The 16,399-nt window shown below is 37.3% G+C and overlaps 1 protein-coding gene across 6 annotated transcripts in view; it reads right to left on the reverse strand.

Annotated features, from left to right (window-relative positions):
* Positions 1-16,399, reverse strand: part of RELCH (RAB11 binding and LisH domain, coiled-coil and HEAT repeat containing) — a 106,218-nt gene that overhangs the window by 82,498 nt on the left and 7,321 nt on the right. For 5 of the 6 annotated variants that reach the window (XM_058677077.1, XM_058677076.1, XM_058677075.1 and 2 more), the window contains exons 2-5: positions 10,133-10,222; positions 2,238-2,309; positions 2,071-2,126; positions 1,862-1,975 (exon numbers count right to left, since the gene is read on the reverse strand). In XM_058677077.1, coding sequence (XP_058533060.1) covers positions 1,862-1,975; positions 2,071-2,126; positions 2,238-2,309; positions 10,133-10,222 — 332 coding nt within the window. The remainder of the gene's footprint in view (positions 1-1,861; positions 1,976-2,070; positions 2,127-2,237; positions 2,310-10,132; positions 10,223-16,399) is intronic. The other variant, XM_058677078.1, reaches the window with a different exon arrangement.

Raw genomic sequence — 16,399 nt, forward strand, 5'->3', positions numbered from 1 at the left:
CTATTTTTGAAACATAAGTTTCCAAATGTTTGGGACTTTCCCTTATGTTTTTTACTGGCTGCTAATTTAATTTCATTGTGTTCAGAGAAAATATTCTGTGTCAGTGAGAAGTACTTAAATTTTCTATGGCTGTAATATGGCCTATCTTAGTAAGTAACATAAGTATATTTAGAAGTACAAATAATAGGGGTGGGGCTGTTTGGTGTAGGGACTAAGTTGCCAGTTGGGATGGCAAGTAGTAGTGATTGGATCTCATTTGCATTCCTGATAGAGGCTTTCTGCTCACATGCACCTTGGAATACAGTAGGTGATGGTTCAAGTACATGAGTCCTGCTACCCGTCGGGGAGACCTAAAGTAAATTCTCAGCTCTCAACTGGCTTGGGCCAACCCCAGCTACTGTAACCATGTGGTGAGACAGTGAGCAGGTGAGAGCTCTCTGTGTCATCTGTCTCTCCAATACACTAATAAAATTTCTTAAAAATATGTAATCATTGTGGGAAGATAGAATATTTCATATATCTAGGTTTAAATTTATCCAATAAGTTTAATTTGTTTTCTTATTCTTTAATTTGCTTCTGATTCTTCAGTCTTTTGGCCCATGCTTTTCACATTTTCAAAACCTTTAATCACTCTTTAGTTAATAATTTATTAATAAATAAGATATACCTTAGCTATAATCTATAACACAGTATATTTGTTACCTAAATATTGACAACATCTTTTAAATAGTCCATGTTAGTAATTATTCAGTACAAAAAAAATTGGAATAAACACACACACACAGAAATCCAACCAAGAAAGGTAAACAAACATTTTTTTTTTAAAAAAAGCAAAGATGGGTGTGGAAAAAATACAATTTGTATTTGTATTGAAAATAGAAAGAATGTAATTTTTATGAAATTTATATTTACTTATATTTACTTTTTGCCAAGTTAGTAACTGCTATCTCTCTAGAAAACATGTATTTTTGCTAATAGATCAGTGGGAGATTTCATGACCCAATGGAATCTTAACGTAAAAACGACAGCCTGATTTCCAGATAATGAACTCCCTGCATTCACGTTTCTGAAGTCCCCAGGTCAGGGTGGCATTGTGGCGTTGTCAAGCCCCTCCCTGCCTGTGCTGCCTCCAGCATCCTGATGTCTGCTTGTTGCACGTGTGCCAGCTCCGGGCTGATGGCCTGGGAGCAGCCGGGGAAGAGGGCCCACCTGTTTCAGTCCCTGCCACCCATCCGATAGTGCTGTCTACTGTGCATGCCGAGGGAAGCAGCAGATGGAACACCTCTCTCTATGTCTCATAATTCTTCCAAAATACATAAAGAAATCTCAAAATAAAAAAGAGTACAAGATTCAACTGACCCATCAAAAAAGAAAAAATATTTTGGAGGTGAGAGATGAATGACACTAAAACTATGTCTTCGCTTTATCAGAAAAATAACCATAAAGTTTTAAAACTGACCCCTACTTAGAAAGTCAGAGCTCATATTATCATTCATTCAAAATTCTCTATTACTTACTGTGCTTGCTACTTATCTAACAATTATTACACTGTTGTTGAGGCTAAACTGATATACATTAACAAGTAAATACTTTAAAGTGAAAAATTAGCATACTTTACACATACATGCAAATATGAGTAGATTACATAGTTACGGGGAAGTCGTAGGGAAAGAATAAAAACTTTTAATATATAAAGTTTCATGGAAAGAAAAAACATATAACAGAACACTAGTTCAAGTAGGCAAGACCCGTATTTTGCTAACTAGCCTTGTAGAATTTTACTAAGTGTATAACTTAAAAATTTTTTATGTAAATGAAAAAAAAATAAATAAATCACTATCTTTAAAAAAGTAAACTTTACCTGATCATCATTTTCATCTGAAAAGGTAATGGATGTAAGCTTGTAATTATTCTTCAATAAAAACTCATTGACTAAGAAGTTTAGAGCTCTCTTTTCAAGAGGTTTGATTGGCTCCTGTAAAAATACGTGGAGAACCGTAAGTTTCCCCCCTTCAATATCCGTGCTACCATTTTTATGTGGAAGATACTTTCGATCTCTCATTCACCTACCTGAATTTCAGGACTTGATTTGTAATTTTTTCGTTCCTGTAAAGGAACTTCATGTTCTGGTGGGGAAAAAATAAACAATATTTTACCATTTTAGCATTTCAAAATAACTCAGCTACTTCTACATCGATAAAATAGGAAAAGTCTCAAAAAAGTTTTATGTACACCACCTGCAGCCTTTGTCAGGTTGGCTCGTAGGGCCTGAATGGTCTCCTTGGCTTTCCGCAGTTCAAACTCCAGGACTGGACAGGGATTTGGAATAAACACACACAGGCATCCAGCCAAGAAAAGAGAAACAAAAATAAAAAAATAAAAAGCAAGGATGGGCATGAAAAAAAAATACAATTTGTATTGAAAACAGAAAGCATGCAATCTTCATGAAACTTGTGAACGCATGCAGCAGAGTAGATTTGCAAGCAAACTGGCAAACTGGTGAATGTCTTCCACAGTTTTGGTGGAGTTCAGGGGACTGCTGGCAAATGTTCTAGCTGTCTGACAAGGGATAGTTCTATTAAACACAAAATCTACGGCAAACTCTCATTTTGACAAAAATATTTATAATCTGAGTACCTCTGCTTCAAATAGTCTAGGCTGAAGATATACTGAGATGTTTTCAACGGACAATTTTAGGGAAATGATAAGAATTAGAGGAAGCTCAAGCTACTGTCCTTAAAACCTCAGGATTTTTTTCAGAAGTTATTTTTGAATGCATTGTTCAGAATATTATAAATCAGCATATAAAAATGTTAGCAAGTAGATCCATTTGTTAAGATGTTGAGACAAAATGGCCTAAGTATTTAACAAATTTTGGGATTTCTGTTTTCTATAAACAAGTATATTTCTAAAAGCAAGCACAAATATTAAACAAATAACCAAAAAAAAAAGTTCCAAAGGCATTTGGTTTTCATTTAAAGTCAAAGAATAGAGATGGTTTCTATTTTAATTTCTAATGAATATAATTTTAAAGTAAATAATTACATTTTTAAAAGTATTCTTACCAAAGAATATTAACTAAAATAATGTAAATTTTATGTTTCTGATAACTCTTCGAATAAGCTTGCCATTGTGAACAGGTATTAAGCTCAAAGATTTTTTTCTTTTGAGACAGAGTCTAAGATAAACATTGCTGAGGAACATGTCTCATCATGAGGAAGAGTTAATTATATTTGCCTTAACTGGGAAGTTCTCTTAAAATGTATATTGTGCCAAAGAAAAAGCAAGCTTAGATTTGGAATAAAAGATACCTTTTAAATTTCTGGGAAACTTAAGTGATCTTTATCACAAACAGGTATTTAAAAATTACATAGTAAAAAACTTCTGCATAAAAATTAGGAGATTTAAACTTTCATTTTAAAGATGTAAACTTTTTCCTGATTGATTATAGTTGAAACATTAAGATGTCAAATGAGAAGTTATCAGAGACAACAAAGCTATAAAATATATGGAAAAATTAAGATTCACGCAGTTTGCATGTTTTCAATAAAAACTTAAGATGCTGTAGAATCATGTTTAGTACATGAAGGCCAATTATTTTGATGCACAGAATTTAACTGCAGCAATATGGAGGCACAACTGAAAATCCGATGACATCATATGCTGAAACATGGAATTTGGTAGTCAGCAATGCTGATCTGCAAACATTTCTGTGCAACAAAGTTACTAAGACTTAGGCTGCTGGCAATTCAGAGTTTATACTAAAAACTACACACATTCAGTGTGTAAGATAAGTTCAGAATGGGCTGAATTAGCACATTGGTTTACTTCCACTTAATTGTCAAAGATCTAGGTAAGTTGATTTTGATCTGGAAACATCTAACTACACCCTACATGAAATCAGCATACAATTCATGTTTTCAGTATCACTCAAAATTTACTAAGACATATTACAGAACAATTGCAGATCAGAAATGCCCTATACCATAATGATAGAAATATGAAAAAATGAAAAGAAAAAAAACTGGTTACAACACAAACCAGGAAAAACTCAAAATTCAATTGGTGAAGGTTCAGGTGACAAAGAGCAAAACACTGAATGGTTAAGGCGCAGAAAGCCAGAAAAACCCATGTCAGACGGCAAGAACGCATATTCTTATGCACAATTACAAATAAACAGCCAAGTGTTATCAGATGTTAACAATACTTTGAAAAGATAGAGCCTATCAAAATGAATTCACTCTGCTGCATGTTTCTTAATACACAACATAGATTTTAAAAGACAAAGGCATTTCTTTGATGTTACAGTATATCTTAAGTTACAGTAAGAATAATTTCACTTATATGACAGTTTCACAAGAAAGCTTCTTGATGATAGGTTTGTATTAAGCACATACGAATTTTTGTTAAGCAATTAACCTATAAAGGGATATGTTACACTAAATAATTTCCAAGTATTTTTCAATTATTAGGATGTTCCCTAAAAATGTTTGAGGACATTTATGTTTATTAAAAAAAATGCTGCAGGAACCAACAAACCAACCTGTTTATTCTACTTGCCCAACTCCAATGAATGCAGTTTTGCTGGAATTAAAGTAATAACTGCAAAGATGCAGGTGTATATTAATATTGCATATTTCAATACTAGCAAAAACAATTAATGATTAAATCAGTACAAACAATTCTATTTTAGTTAACTTATTTCCTCACTACATCTAAGCCCTGTCCATTGTGGCCATCTGGAGAGTGAACCAGCAGATGGAAGATCTCCTTCTCTGCAACTCTTTCAAACAAATGAATCTTAAATATATGCATACATATACTTGCCAATTAGGGTTTTGGGACTCAGATAGTGTACCAGAGGTGCCTGAGTACTTAAAGATTAAGTAGATGTAAGATTAAGTTGATTGGAAGAGGCAAATTCTTTGAACTTTTCTTTACTGTGGAAGAATTTTATTTCATTGTCAATGTAGTATGCATTTCTACTTCCAGACAAAGATGGACTCCCAATGAAACTGTTCACTATATCTTGTCAATAGGATGCTGGACTCTCTGCCATTGCCCATGCCCGCAATGATGGACATATGACTGTGTATGAAGAACTATATTTTAGTAATGATATAGAGCAACTAGGTAGTGGGGAGGCAACTGGGGAGGGGATAAGGGAAATGCCAGGAGCCTATGGAACTGTATCATAAAATGATAATAATAATAATAAAATGTAAAACTAAAAAAAAAATTTAAAAATTTTTAAAAAGTGAAGATAGGGCCTGGCGACATGGTCTAGCGGCTAAAGTCCTCGCCTTGAAAGCCCCGGGATCCCATATGGGTGCCGGTTCTAATCCCGGCAGCTCCACTTCCCATCCAGCTCCCTGCTTGTGGCCTGGGAAGGCAGTCGAGGACGGCCCAAAGCCTTGGAACCCTGCACCTGCGTGGGAGACCCAGAAGAGGTTCCTGGTTCCCGGCTCCGGATCGGCGTGCACCAGCCATTGCGGCTCACTTGGGGAGTGAATCATCGGACGGAAGATCTTCTTCTCTGTCTCTCCTCCTCTCTGTATATCTGACTTTGTAATAAAAATAAATCTTTAAAAAAAAAAAAAAAGAACCAAGGAGCTGCTCATACTTTCCTGTTTCTCCAGTACAGCGAGTGATAAATAGGTGAATTAAAGCAACATGAGGGGCCAAATTATGGCACAGCAGGTTAAGACATCACTTTGTGATGCCTGGGAAAGCAGCAGAAGACAGTCCAAGTCCTCAGACCCCATCCATCCATGTGAGAGAGCTGGAGATAGTTCCTGGCTCCTGCTTTGGCCTGGACCAGCCGTGACTGCTCTAGGTACTTGGAGAGTGAACCCGCAAATGGAAAATCTGTTTTTCTTTCTTTTTCTTTTTCTCTTGCTAATGAATATGTTTTTTAAGGCTTATTTCTTTTCATTGCAAAGTCAGATATACAGAGGAGGAGAGACAGAGAGGAACATCTTCCCTCCATTGGTTCACTCCCCAAGCTGCCACCACAGCCAGAGTTGCACTAATCCGAAGCCAAGAGCCCAGAGCTTCTTCCAGGTCTCCCACGTGGATGCAGGGTTCCAAGGTTTTGAGCAGTCCTCGACTGCTTTCCCAGGCCACCAGCAGGGAGCTTGATAGGAAGCACAGCCACCAAGATTAGACCCAGCACCCATATGGGATGCTGGCAGGTGCAAGGCACTGGGCTACTGCATCGGGCGCAGTAGATTCTTAAAATGAAATGTGCTTTATTTTCATAGAGAGGGGGAAAAGATCCTACTTCAACAATCTTTAAAGAAAAAAATTTCAGAGCTGGCATTGTGGCCTAACAAATGAAGCTGCTGCATGCAACCAACACTGGCATCCTGTTTGGGGACTGCTTTAAGACCTGATGCTACTTCTGACCTAGTGGATCCAGGCAGATCATCCCACAGGCAGAGGCTGGAATGCCATTGTAGAACACCTGCTCGATTTTGTAAGGTTTATAAAGTCTTCCTACTGTTTTTATTGTGGATTGTTGTTCCTAGAACAGCATAGTATCTAAAATACAGAGGAAGCATTCAACAAAGGTTGCTTAGTGACTGGACATTCCAGTACTTCATGCCATATGATAAATCTGAAATGCTAACTGATTACACCAGCATTCAAAAGTGTCTCTCCCTCTAACTAGGAAAGCATAATTTTTGTAGTTCTTTGTATCTCCACAAAGAGTTAAAATGTAGAGAAAGAATGCAGTAATGGAGATAAGGGAATAAAATGAAGATCTCTGGTGGTAAGTTATGGAGCTTGTGATCAGAAATGAGAATATGGAATACAGGTGTTTCCAGAATGAACAAGGGCCTTGTCACTATCCCCAAAGCACTGAGCATGTATCTGTGCACATGATAGATATGCTTTAGAACAGACTCTTGCATGGCAGAAATGCTATGTACTTCATACTACTAAACCAATGCTTAACACAGTACTTAATACATAATGTATTGTTAAAATACCTAAAATAAATTCAATGATGATTATACCAACATTCAGAGTACAAATACCTTAGAACCTTTAAGGAGAAAAAAAAATTCAGTTAAATATCACTGAACGGCACCACTCAAATAGTTATTATATGAAAATGTGTACTTCATAAGGAAAATAAATGAAGGACTAGAAAATGTCTAAAATACAAAACTTAAATTTTCACTTCTTTAAAAAGAAAATGGCTGATGTTGAAATAGGATGTATAAGACAAAAGAGATTTGCCACCTACACAGATGTATAAATGGACTGCAGCCACAGTCTCAGTTAAAAAGAAGTACTATGTATTCTAATGTTGACAATACTGGGTAAATTTTTCAATCTGGGTAAGCCTCAGCTTTCTAATTAAAAAAAATAAGGAGCTATTATTTATTTATTTATTAGTATTACAATATTAAACATTTTATACTAAGCACCTAGTATAGATTCCAACACACTGTAAATGGTCAAGAACGCTTTGTTTACATATTCCTTCCTTTTTGAAGGATGAACTGAAAAGACTTGAGATAATAACTTGATTTTTAATTCTGGAGAACAATAGTAAGAATAATATTGAAGACAAATACAGGTTCTGTCTTATAAACAGCAGCTGATTAAAGGTTATAGAAACTCCTATATGCCCCTTGGGAGAATGGGCTCATGGCCTGTTACCCATTGGCTTCTTTTATCCAAGACTGGCACAGGTAAACGCAAAAACACATTGTTGCTCTTATGTGATCCGTATGTGAGGTTCATTCGTGAGCCAATGACACAACAGGAAAAGTACAATTTCTGGATTGTTAGTCTTCTGTTAACCTTTTAATTTCTCACCAATGGTTAGCAAAAGCAGTCAAAATCTGTTTGGAATTTGGAACCATGAATAACTGAAACCTTTTTCTGATGTTTCATCTACATTTGTAAATATCTGATTCAATACCACCATTACAGAGGAACACCAGGAGACTGAAAGCTATTCTCCTGTAAATGACGCACTTCCCCTGTGCAAGGAAGTGGTCCTCAACCAGTGTCTATCTGTGTGAATCAGGTAGAGGACGTAAACATCTTCACTGAGTCCTAATAAAACAGGTATAAAAATGTCAGTGATTGTAAGTGACATCGGGTCATTAAAACCTGCTAATTTCTTCTTTTCTGTTTATACTGTCTTACATAACAACAGACTGTTCCAAATAATTAATGATCAGCAATTTAAGATGTTAATAATCTGTTTTCACATCAATGCTATTCCCTAATTGGGAGTAGTAAATATCTAAATAATAAGAATAATGGTGAAACTCTTACATTTAACACAAGTCTGGAAAAGGAAATTAAAAAAAATAACAGAATTATGTGGCTAATATGGGATAGGTTTTTTTATTTGTTTGAAGATTTTATTGATTTATTTGAAAGTCAGACTTAGAGCAAGATAAGGAGAAAGAGGCCTCTTGTATCTGCTGGTTCACTTCTCAAACGGCTGAAATGGTCAGGGCTGGGCCAGAATGCAGCCAGATCTCCCATGTGAGTGTAGGGACTCTTGGACCATCTTCTGTTGATTTCCCAGGAGCACGAACAAGAGGCCAGAATGAAGAAGGGTAGCCAGGACCCTAATCTGTGCCCATATGGAATTCAAGTGCTGCAGATGGCAGCTAATCCACTGTGCCACAGCACTGGCACCAAAGTGTTATTTTCGAAATGTAATAATTTGTACAATAAGACTATATAAAATACACTTATATTTTACATATTTTGCATTATATTTATATTTGTATTTATTTAGAAATTTTTAGTTCCTAAACAAATGAAAACACTACATATTTAAAAACAACATATCTAATTACAGGTACCATGGTCACAAGTTATATAATTGATAGGATAACTAAGTCCTGAGTTACTCAAATAATTTTAGTTTAATTAGCTAATCGTAATCACTAGTTTTGTGATTTTCTGATTTGTTGCAGTTGTCAATAAATGATGCTCATGAGTAAATCATGATTTGATACAAGTCAAATGAAACTCCTCCAGTAACATCTCTATTGATACTGATTTTTTTTTGCAATGCTGAATCCTCGCTCAGTTTTTGTTGAACTAAAAACAATTACAGATTTCTCCCTACTCACAATACTGAAAATGTTAAATATTCAATCTCTGTCGTCAAGCAAGAAATGAAAGCCATATTGGAATGTCATTGTTAATTATATCAAACTTAATCCTTCATGCCAAGAGGCAGCATACGGTAAAATCAACTGTAAGCTTACATGCTAGGGTATCTGGATTGAATGCTAGTTCTGCTACTGATGTCTTACGTAATTTCTCTGAATGTCACAGTTTCCTAAGGAGGGGAAGATGATGGATTTCACCACAGAATACATATTGAGAGTACTATGAATGGGACAAACACTAAATAAAAACTAGTACTCATTTTTATTCATAATGACCACAGCAGTAATTTCTCGCTAAGCTTTAACAAACTGGCTCCAGAAAATGGAAGAATACAGTTGGACAAGAGAAACCCATATGAAGTTTCTTTGACACTATAGCTCCCTCACAGATTGCACATGTTTCACATGGCAGCGCTCTTGTTCTAGTACCCACCATTTCAACCAATGTCTGCCTGCCTTTCCCACCTCTCAGAGTCTGTGAAAACTGTAACCTGCAATGCTATCAAGAATGATCATGAGGATGGCTGCAGCATACCCAGGCAACACAAGGTACTCACCAGATCAAAACAACTTCAGCCAATTTCAACAATCAACAGAGCTGTGCTGATACACAAACCTGGATATCAGCCCTGACTTAAAGGATTAAGGAATGAGGCTAAGCTCTCTGTGTGTATTTCACAATGGCTAAATAAAGCTTTTATTACTACTGGTTGCTTGTTCATATCTGTCAGTAAGCACAACTCAGCAAACTGTAGGTGTACACAAGCAGAACCTGAAATCCACAGCAAAACTGGAGGAGAAGTTTGGAGTAGCCCTAAGCCTGTAATAAATCAGTAGTTAGTAACAATAAATTAAATATTTGTGTACGTAATGGCATGCTACATTAGCATACTCAAAACTAGAGGAGAGAATTCCTGCAGTCATTTCACTATTTCTGGAAAGTAAAACGCAGCTGTCCCCACAGCCTTACTCACCTGCCACCCTCTCATCTGTCTCCCTGTTGCCATCATCTGAGTATCTTGCAAAGTCTAAAGAATCAAGAGTACTGATGCTCCCAGCCCGGTCTGAAAGAAAGAATTAGAGAAATCATTTCACTTGTCAAGGTAGGATGTGAGAATTAAAATATCTATCAATATTTCCAGCTAACACGAAGTATGAATTCCAATGAAACCAAAAAAGAAAGCAGAAATGCTTAAACCGATTAAACTATTCTAAAACAAGAATAGGAAAAAGGGTTTAAAAGAAAATTAACAGAGTCTCCATGGGACAATATTAAAAAATCCAAAATGCAGAATTGAAGTCAGCAACAGGTCAGGTAAAAGGTAGGGTAGGTGATCAAGAGAATAAATACAATGAACAGAAATTCAGGCACAACATAATCAAATTCCTGAAGACATATTAAAAGCAGACAGGGAAAAAAGGACATAAGGAATAATGATTCGAATGACTGTGACTTCTTCTTGCAAAAATATGTGAAATCAAAAAGCCTTTAACGGGAAAAAGTATATTTCTATTCACAATTTTTTTATTTCACATATAGTAAACTAAAATATCTTCTCAAAAACAATTAGATACAACAAGTGAGTGTTTCAGAGTGGAATAAAACGATCAGCAGACAACAACCTCACATTTTCATATGCTACCAAGGATCATTCCAAAAGGAAAATGAACTAGTTTCATTTTCAAATAATATGAAAAGATATTTAAGAACAAATTTAACTAAGAAGGTTAAAACTTATATCGTGAAAAATTACAAAACCTTGTTGAAAGCAATTAATGATCTAAATAAATGGAAAGACATCCCAGAATCAAGGATTAGAAAATCTACAACAAATCTTTAGTTTCAGTGCAACCTATCAAAAATTCTAGCTAAACTTGTTTTTATTTTTGCAAAAATTTAGAACTTGATTCTGAAACGGACATGGAAACCAAAAGGACTTAAGATAGCCAAAATAACCTTAAAAAAAATAAGAGCAAAGACAATACTTCTCAACTTCAAAGTTCACACAGAGCTATAGTAGTCAAAGACAGGGTGAAGCTGGCATACGAATGTGTACAACGGCACTAAGAATCCAGAAACCGGACCTCACATTCACAGGGTTTATTTTATTTATTTTTTAAAAATTTATTTTATTTTTATTGGAAAGTCAGATAAACATAGAGGAGATCTTCCATCTACTGGTTCACTCCCCAATTGGCCACAATGGCCAGAACTGAGCTGATCTGAAGACAGGACCCCGGAGCCTGTTTCCCAGGTCTCCCACGCGGATGCAAGGTCCCAAGGCTTTGGGCCGTCCTCGCCAGGCCACAAGCAGGGAGTGGATGGGAAGTGGAGCTGCCGGGATTAGAACCAGCGTCCATATGGAATCCCGGAGCGTTCAAGGCGAGGACTTTAGCCGCTAGGCCACGCCGCCGGGCCCGATAGATGAATTTTTTTTAAACTTTCAGAGAAATAGTGTTTTGGAAGAATTGTGACCAAATAGATTCTAATCTAGACATGTATGTTTTAAATAGCTAAGTGAGGGCTATTCCATATGGACACTGGTTCTAATCCCGGCAGCTCCACTTCCCATCCACTCCCTGCTTGTGGCCTGGGAAAGCAGTTGAGGATGGCCCAATGCTTTGGGACCCTGCACCTGCGTGGGAGACCCGGAGGAGGTTCCAGGTTCCCGGCTCTGGATTAGCGTGCACCGGCCCGTTGCGGCTCACTTGGGGAGTGAATCATCGGATGGAAGATATTCCTCTCTGTCTCTCCTCTCTGTATATCTGGCTTTCCAATAATAATAAAAAAAAATCTTTTAAAAAAATTCATCTATCAAACAAGTGGGGTCTTTAGTCAAATCAAATACAATTCTCAACTAGGTATTAACATGGTCATTGAAAACTACTTTCAAAATAAATTTTAGAGCCCAATGCGATAGCTTAGTGGCTAAATTCCTGCCTTGCAACCACTGGGATCCTATATGGGTGCTGGTTCTTGTCCTGGATGCTCCACTTCCCATCCAGCTCCCTGCTTGTGCCCTGGGAAAGCAGTAGAGAATGGTCTAAAGCCTTGGGACCCTGCACCCACATGGATGACCAGGAAGAAGATCCTAGCTTCTGTAAAAGCTTCTGTACAAGGCTACTTTAAAATACGAAAGCTAAAAGGAATACAATTAAGTTTTTTTTTCAGCTGAAATATAACATGGCATTTAACAATAATGAACATCTTCTTTTAAGTGAGGAATATATGAATGTCAGAGTAAAAGCATAGGTACTCTGCTTCCTACAGCTCAAGGCCAGTTTGGAATTTTTTTGAAATGGCTCTATTTAGTTGTAATCTTGGTGATAAAAAAGACTGGAAACACTTAGGAAACACTTTAGGTCAGGACAGAGGCCACTATCTGAACAGAAACGAACCTGGGCATCCTAATAGCAATAATAAATAAAAAAAATAAGAAAAAAACTTTTACTTTGACAATTATAAAACCTTTGTTTTGTTGATCCTCAGTTCTCCTCAAAAGGCGTGCTCATTTTCATTGGTTCTTATGTTGAAAATATTTGAAAGCTAGGAGGAAGTTTACATAGTCCATCCCTTTGTTTTTATAGATAAGAAAACTGAAACCAAATTTTTTTCCAATGAACTAGCCCACGGTGAAGTGTGTAAAAAGCAAAGTAAGATTTGCTCCTTGCCTTAATTGCTTATACTTACTGGAACTGAGTCAAGAATACAAGCAGACCACTTTATTGAAGGGTGCAAAAATTCACCTGCTTGCAGTTCACACTCTTTTCTGCTTTCTCATGAAATTAAGACCACAAAGTTAAACATCAAAGTCAAAGGTTTAAACTTGAAGACCTAAATGCTTATACTTAACTGGCAAATTGTTCATTGATATTAACTTTCTACAATATCAGATGACTTGACCACATGAAAGGCTGTCAGATAAAGAGGATGATCACTGTTAACAGTAACTATGATAATGATTATTTTAACATGCTTCTGACCACTTGTTTTGTGCCAGATCCTTTACACAGATAATTTTTATCATTTATCTGACCTCCTGCCAGAGCATCACCACCATGTGCTCTAGCCAGTAAAGCGGAAACACTACCCAGGAAGGTGCAGCTAGGGAATGGCAGGCAGGAAGTATGAACTGAGTCTGATCTCTTGCGTTCCAGATAAGCAGGCCATACACTGGGAATGTCCTGAGAGTAGCTTGACTCAGTCTTATTGAAGTGGAGTTGAGAAAATAGATTGTAGAGAAAAAGGTTTACTTTGACAAGGAAATAGCCAAAACTTATACATTCATATGTAAATTTATAGATTCTGTAGCCCAGTGCCTAAAGTCCTTGCCTGGCATGTGCTAGGATCTCATATGGGCACTGTTCTTATTCAGGCTGCTCCATTTCCCTTCCAGCTCCTTGCTTGTGGTGTGGGGCTTATTCCTTTTCAAGCAAATGTCTATAACAAAGCCTAAAAATGTAATTGGAAATAAAAAAAATGCACATTTCTAAAACGTGATAGATACTACCAAATTATCTTCAAGGGTGTATCTCATCAACATTGCATGAGTACAAATGTTGTCTTCCAACTTTCGTCTCACACACATTTTGATCAAAACTACCCTCAGTAGAAAATACTTCATGTAGTAAAAAAAATGTGCTAGGCAGAGTCCAGGCAGACAGTAAACTTAAAAGTCATGGACCCAAGCATTTTTTTGATGAAGATATCTTATTTAACTACCAACAAGACAGAAATAAGAACTTCTAGCATCATGACATATTCACCAGCACAAAATACAAATGTTAAACTAATCATGAAACAGTGATAAAATGTTACTAAAGATTTTCAAGATCATTTCCCACATTTAGTTTTAATTCATTTGGTGGTATAGGTGCTGGGTATACTTATGGTGGAAGACAAAGTAACTCTTTAAAAGGAGAATAACTACCTACTGACCACCAGTTTGACCCTCTGTATCCTACACCAATGACTCATTGAGCTTCGTCCATCTTTTTTTTGTTTGTTCTTCAGTTCACTTTGTCTACTTCTGAGCCAATGGTAACAATTGATTACTTAGCAATATCAGTAATGTTCCAAATAAAAACAAATCTCCTTTTCTAAGTCAGATAATTGAATAACAAAGGTTTAAGAAATCAACAGGAAAAAAACTAATTTTAAAACATAATTTATAAGAATGCAATTAATTTCTAAAGCATAAGTAAATGCCTTTACAGACATGAAATACAATGTATTAATGATGGTAGTAGATTTTAATGAGCTACTGCAAACTCAAAACAATGTGTGTCTGCATGGGAGACCCAGAAGCTCCTGGCTCCTAGCTTCAGATCAGCTCAGCTCTGGCCATTGCAGTCACTTAGGGAGTGAACCAGCAGTGGAAGATCTTAATTCTTCTCTCTGTAAATGTGACTTTTGAACAAAAATCTTAAAAACAAAAAGTGTCTTTGAATAAGTTTATGTTTCCATAGACTTGTTGCTAGCGAGAGCCAATAGATATTGTATCTGACCCTCAGAGCAGCCCTCCCAGGTAGGCAGTATGACAGATTAGGAAACTGACGCTCCAAGGGATTAAGCGACTTGTTCAAAATCAAAGGGTAAAAGAGTGACAGGAGTAGGCTCCAAGCCAAACGGTCTGATTCCTAAGTCTCTGCTCTGCACTTTTCTTCTCCTTTACGGTTTATTTTCCCTTAAAATCATAAGATGTCTCTGGATTATATCTGGTGGCTAACCACGCAGAAATGCTATTAGGCTCCCCATGTGAAGTTCAAGTACAGAGATTCCTAGTATCAATTTTTTAAGCTATTTCAGTTAGAGTTGTCATTTAAGCACTGTACAAAAATACAGGGGAACTTCTTTTACTTTAATTATGACATGTATCTACTACTACAGTTTAACCCTAAGAATTAGGAGCTGCTACTAATCTTTCTCAATCTTAAATCATCAATAAATCTACTCCAGTCTTCTTCCAGTGCACCCCATTTAAATAGCCATAAAATGAATTTTGAAAATCCTTTTACACACATTCTCATATAACTGTCATCAAAGCTCTCTGACTAGCAGGACAGAAATGAATACTTGCTCACTGCATAGAATAAGACTCAAAGAGGCCAAGTGATTTCTACCAGATGACAGCACATACAAGTGGCTGACGGCACTGCAGCTCAGCTCAGCCAAGTTTGCAGACACTAGATAAAGTTCAAAAGTAGACTTGGCATACACTGGTACCGACCTATTGTGGTCTTATCAGTTACACATCTTTCCAGATGCCTGATCTTATTTCTCTACTTCGTTTGAGATACCTAACATACACTGTGATCTGTGATATAAACAGATCAGCCTCGGGGCATTCAATCTGATCCCATGGTAGCTGAGACCTATTTTGTGCTAAATCTTTTTTCTTTTTAAGATGTATTTATTTTTATTGGAAAGGCAGATACACAGAGAGGAAGATCTTCCATCCACTGGTTCACTCCCCAAGTGGCTGCAACAGCTGGAATTGAGCCAATCTCTTTTTTTTAAAGATTTATTATTTTTATTGGAAAGCCGGATATACAGAGAGGAGGAGAGACAGAGAGGAAGATCTTCCGTCCGATGACCCACTCCCCAAGCGAGCCACAATGGCCGGTGCGCGCCGATCCGATGCCAGGAACCAGGAACCTCTTCTCCGGGTCTCCCACGCGGGTGCAGTGTCCCAAAGCATAGGGCCGTCCTTGACTGCTTTCCCAGGCCACAAGCAGGCAGCTGGATGGGAAGTGGAGCTGCCAGGATTAGAACTGGCACCCATATGGGATCCCGGGGCGTTCAAGGCGAGGACTTTAGCCGCTAGGCCACACCGCAGGGCCCGGAATTGAGCCAATCTTAAGCCAGGAGCTTCCTCCAGGTCTCCCACGTGGGTGAAGGGTTCCAAGGCTTTAGGCCGTCCTTCATTGTCCACTGCTTTCCCAGGCCACAAGCAGGAAGCTGGATGGGAAGCGGGGCCACCAAGAATAGAACCGGTACCCATACAGGATCCTGGCGTATGCAAGGCCACGACTTTAGCCACTAGGCTACTGTGCTGGGCCCCTGTGCTAAATCTTAAATACCACTTCTACATAAAATTATATTGGATATTTGTTTTTCAGAAATCTGAGGAATCTACTCTTAAGGACAATGCATCGATTTACCCCCTACTTATGAAGACTATTCTGAGTAACTGCCTTGATTTGCAGAAACCATGTATATGGGAAGCTGGAGAATTGTC

This window comes from Ochotona princeps, chromosome 18, assembly GCF_030435755.1.
Source record: "Ochotona princeps isolate mOchPri1 chromosome 18, mOchPri1.hap1, whole genome shotgun sequence".
Lineage (NCBI taxonomy): Eukaryota > Metazoa > Chordata > Mammalia > Lagomorpha > Ochotonidae > Ochotona > Ochotona princeps.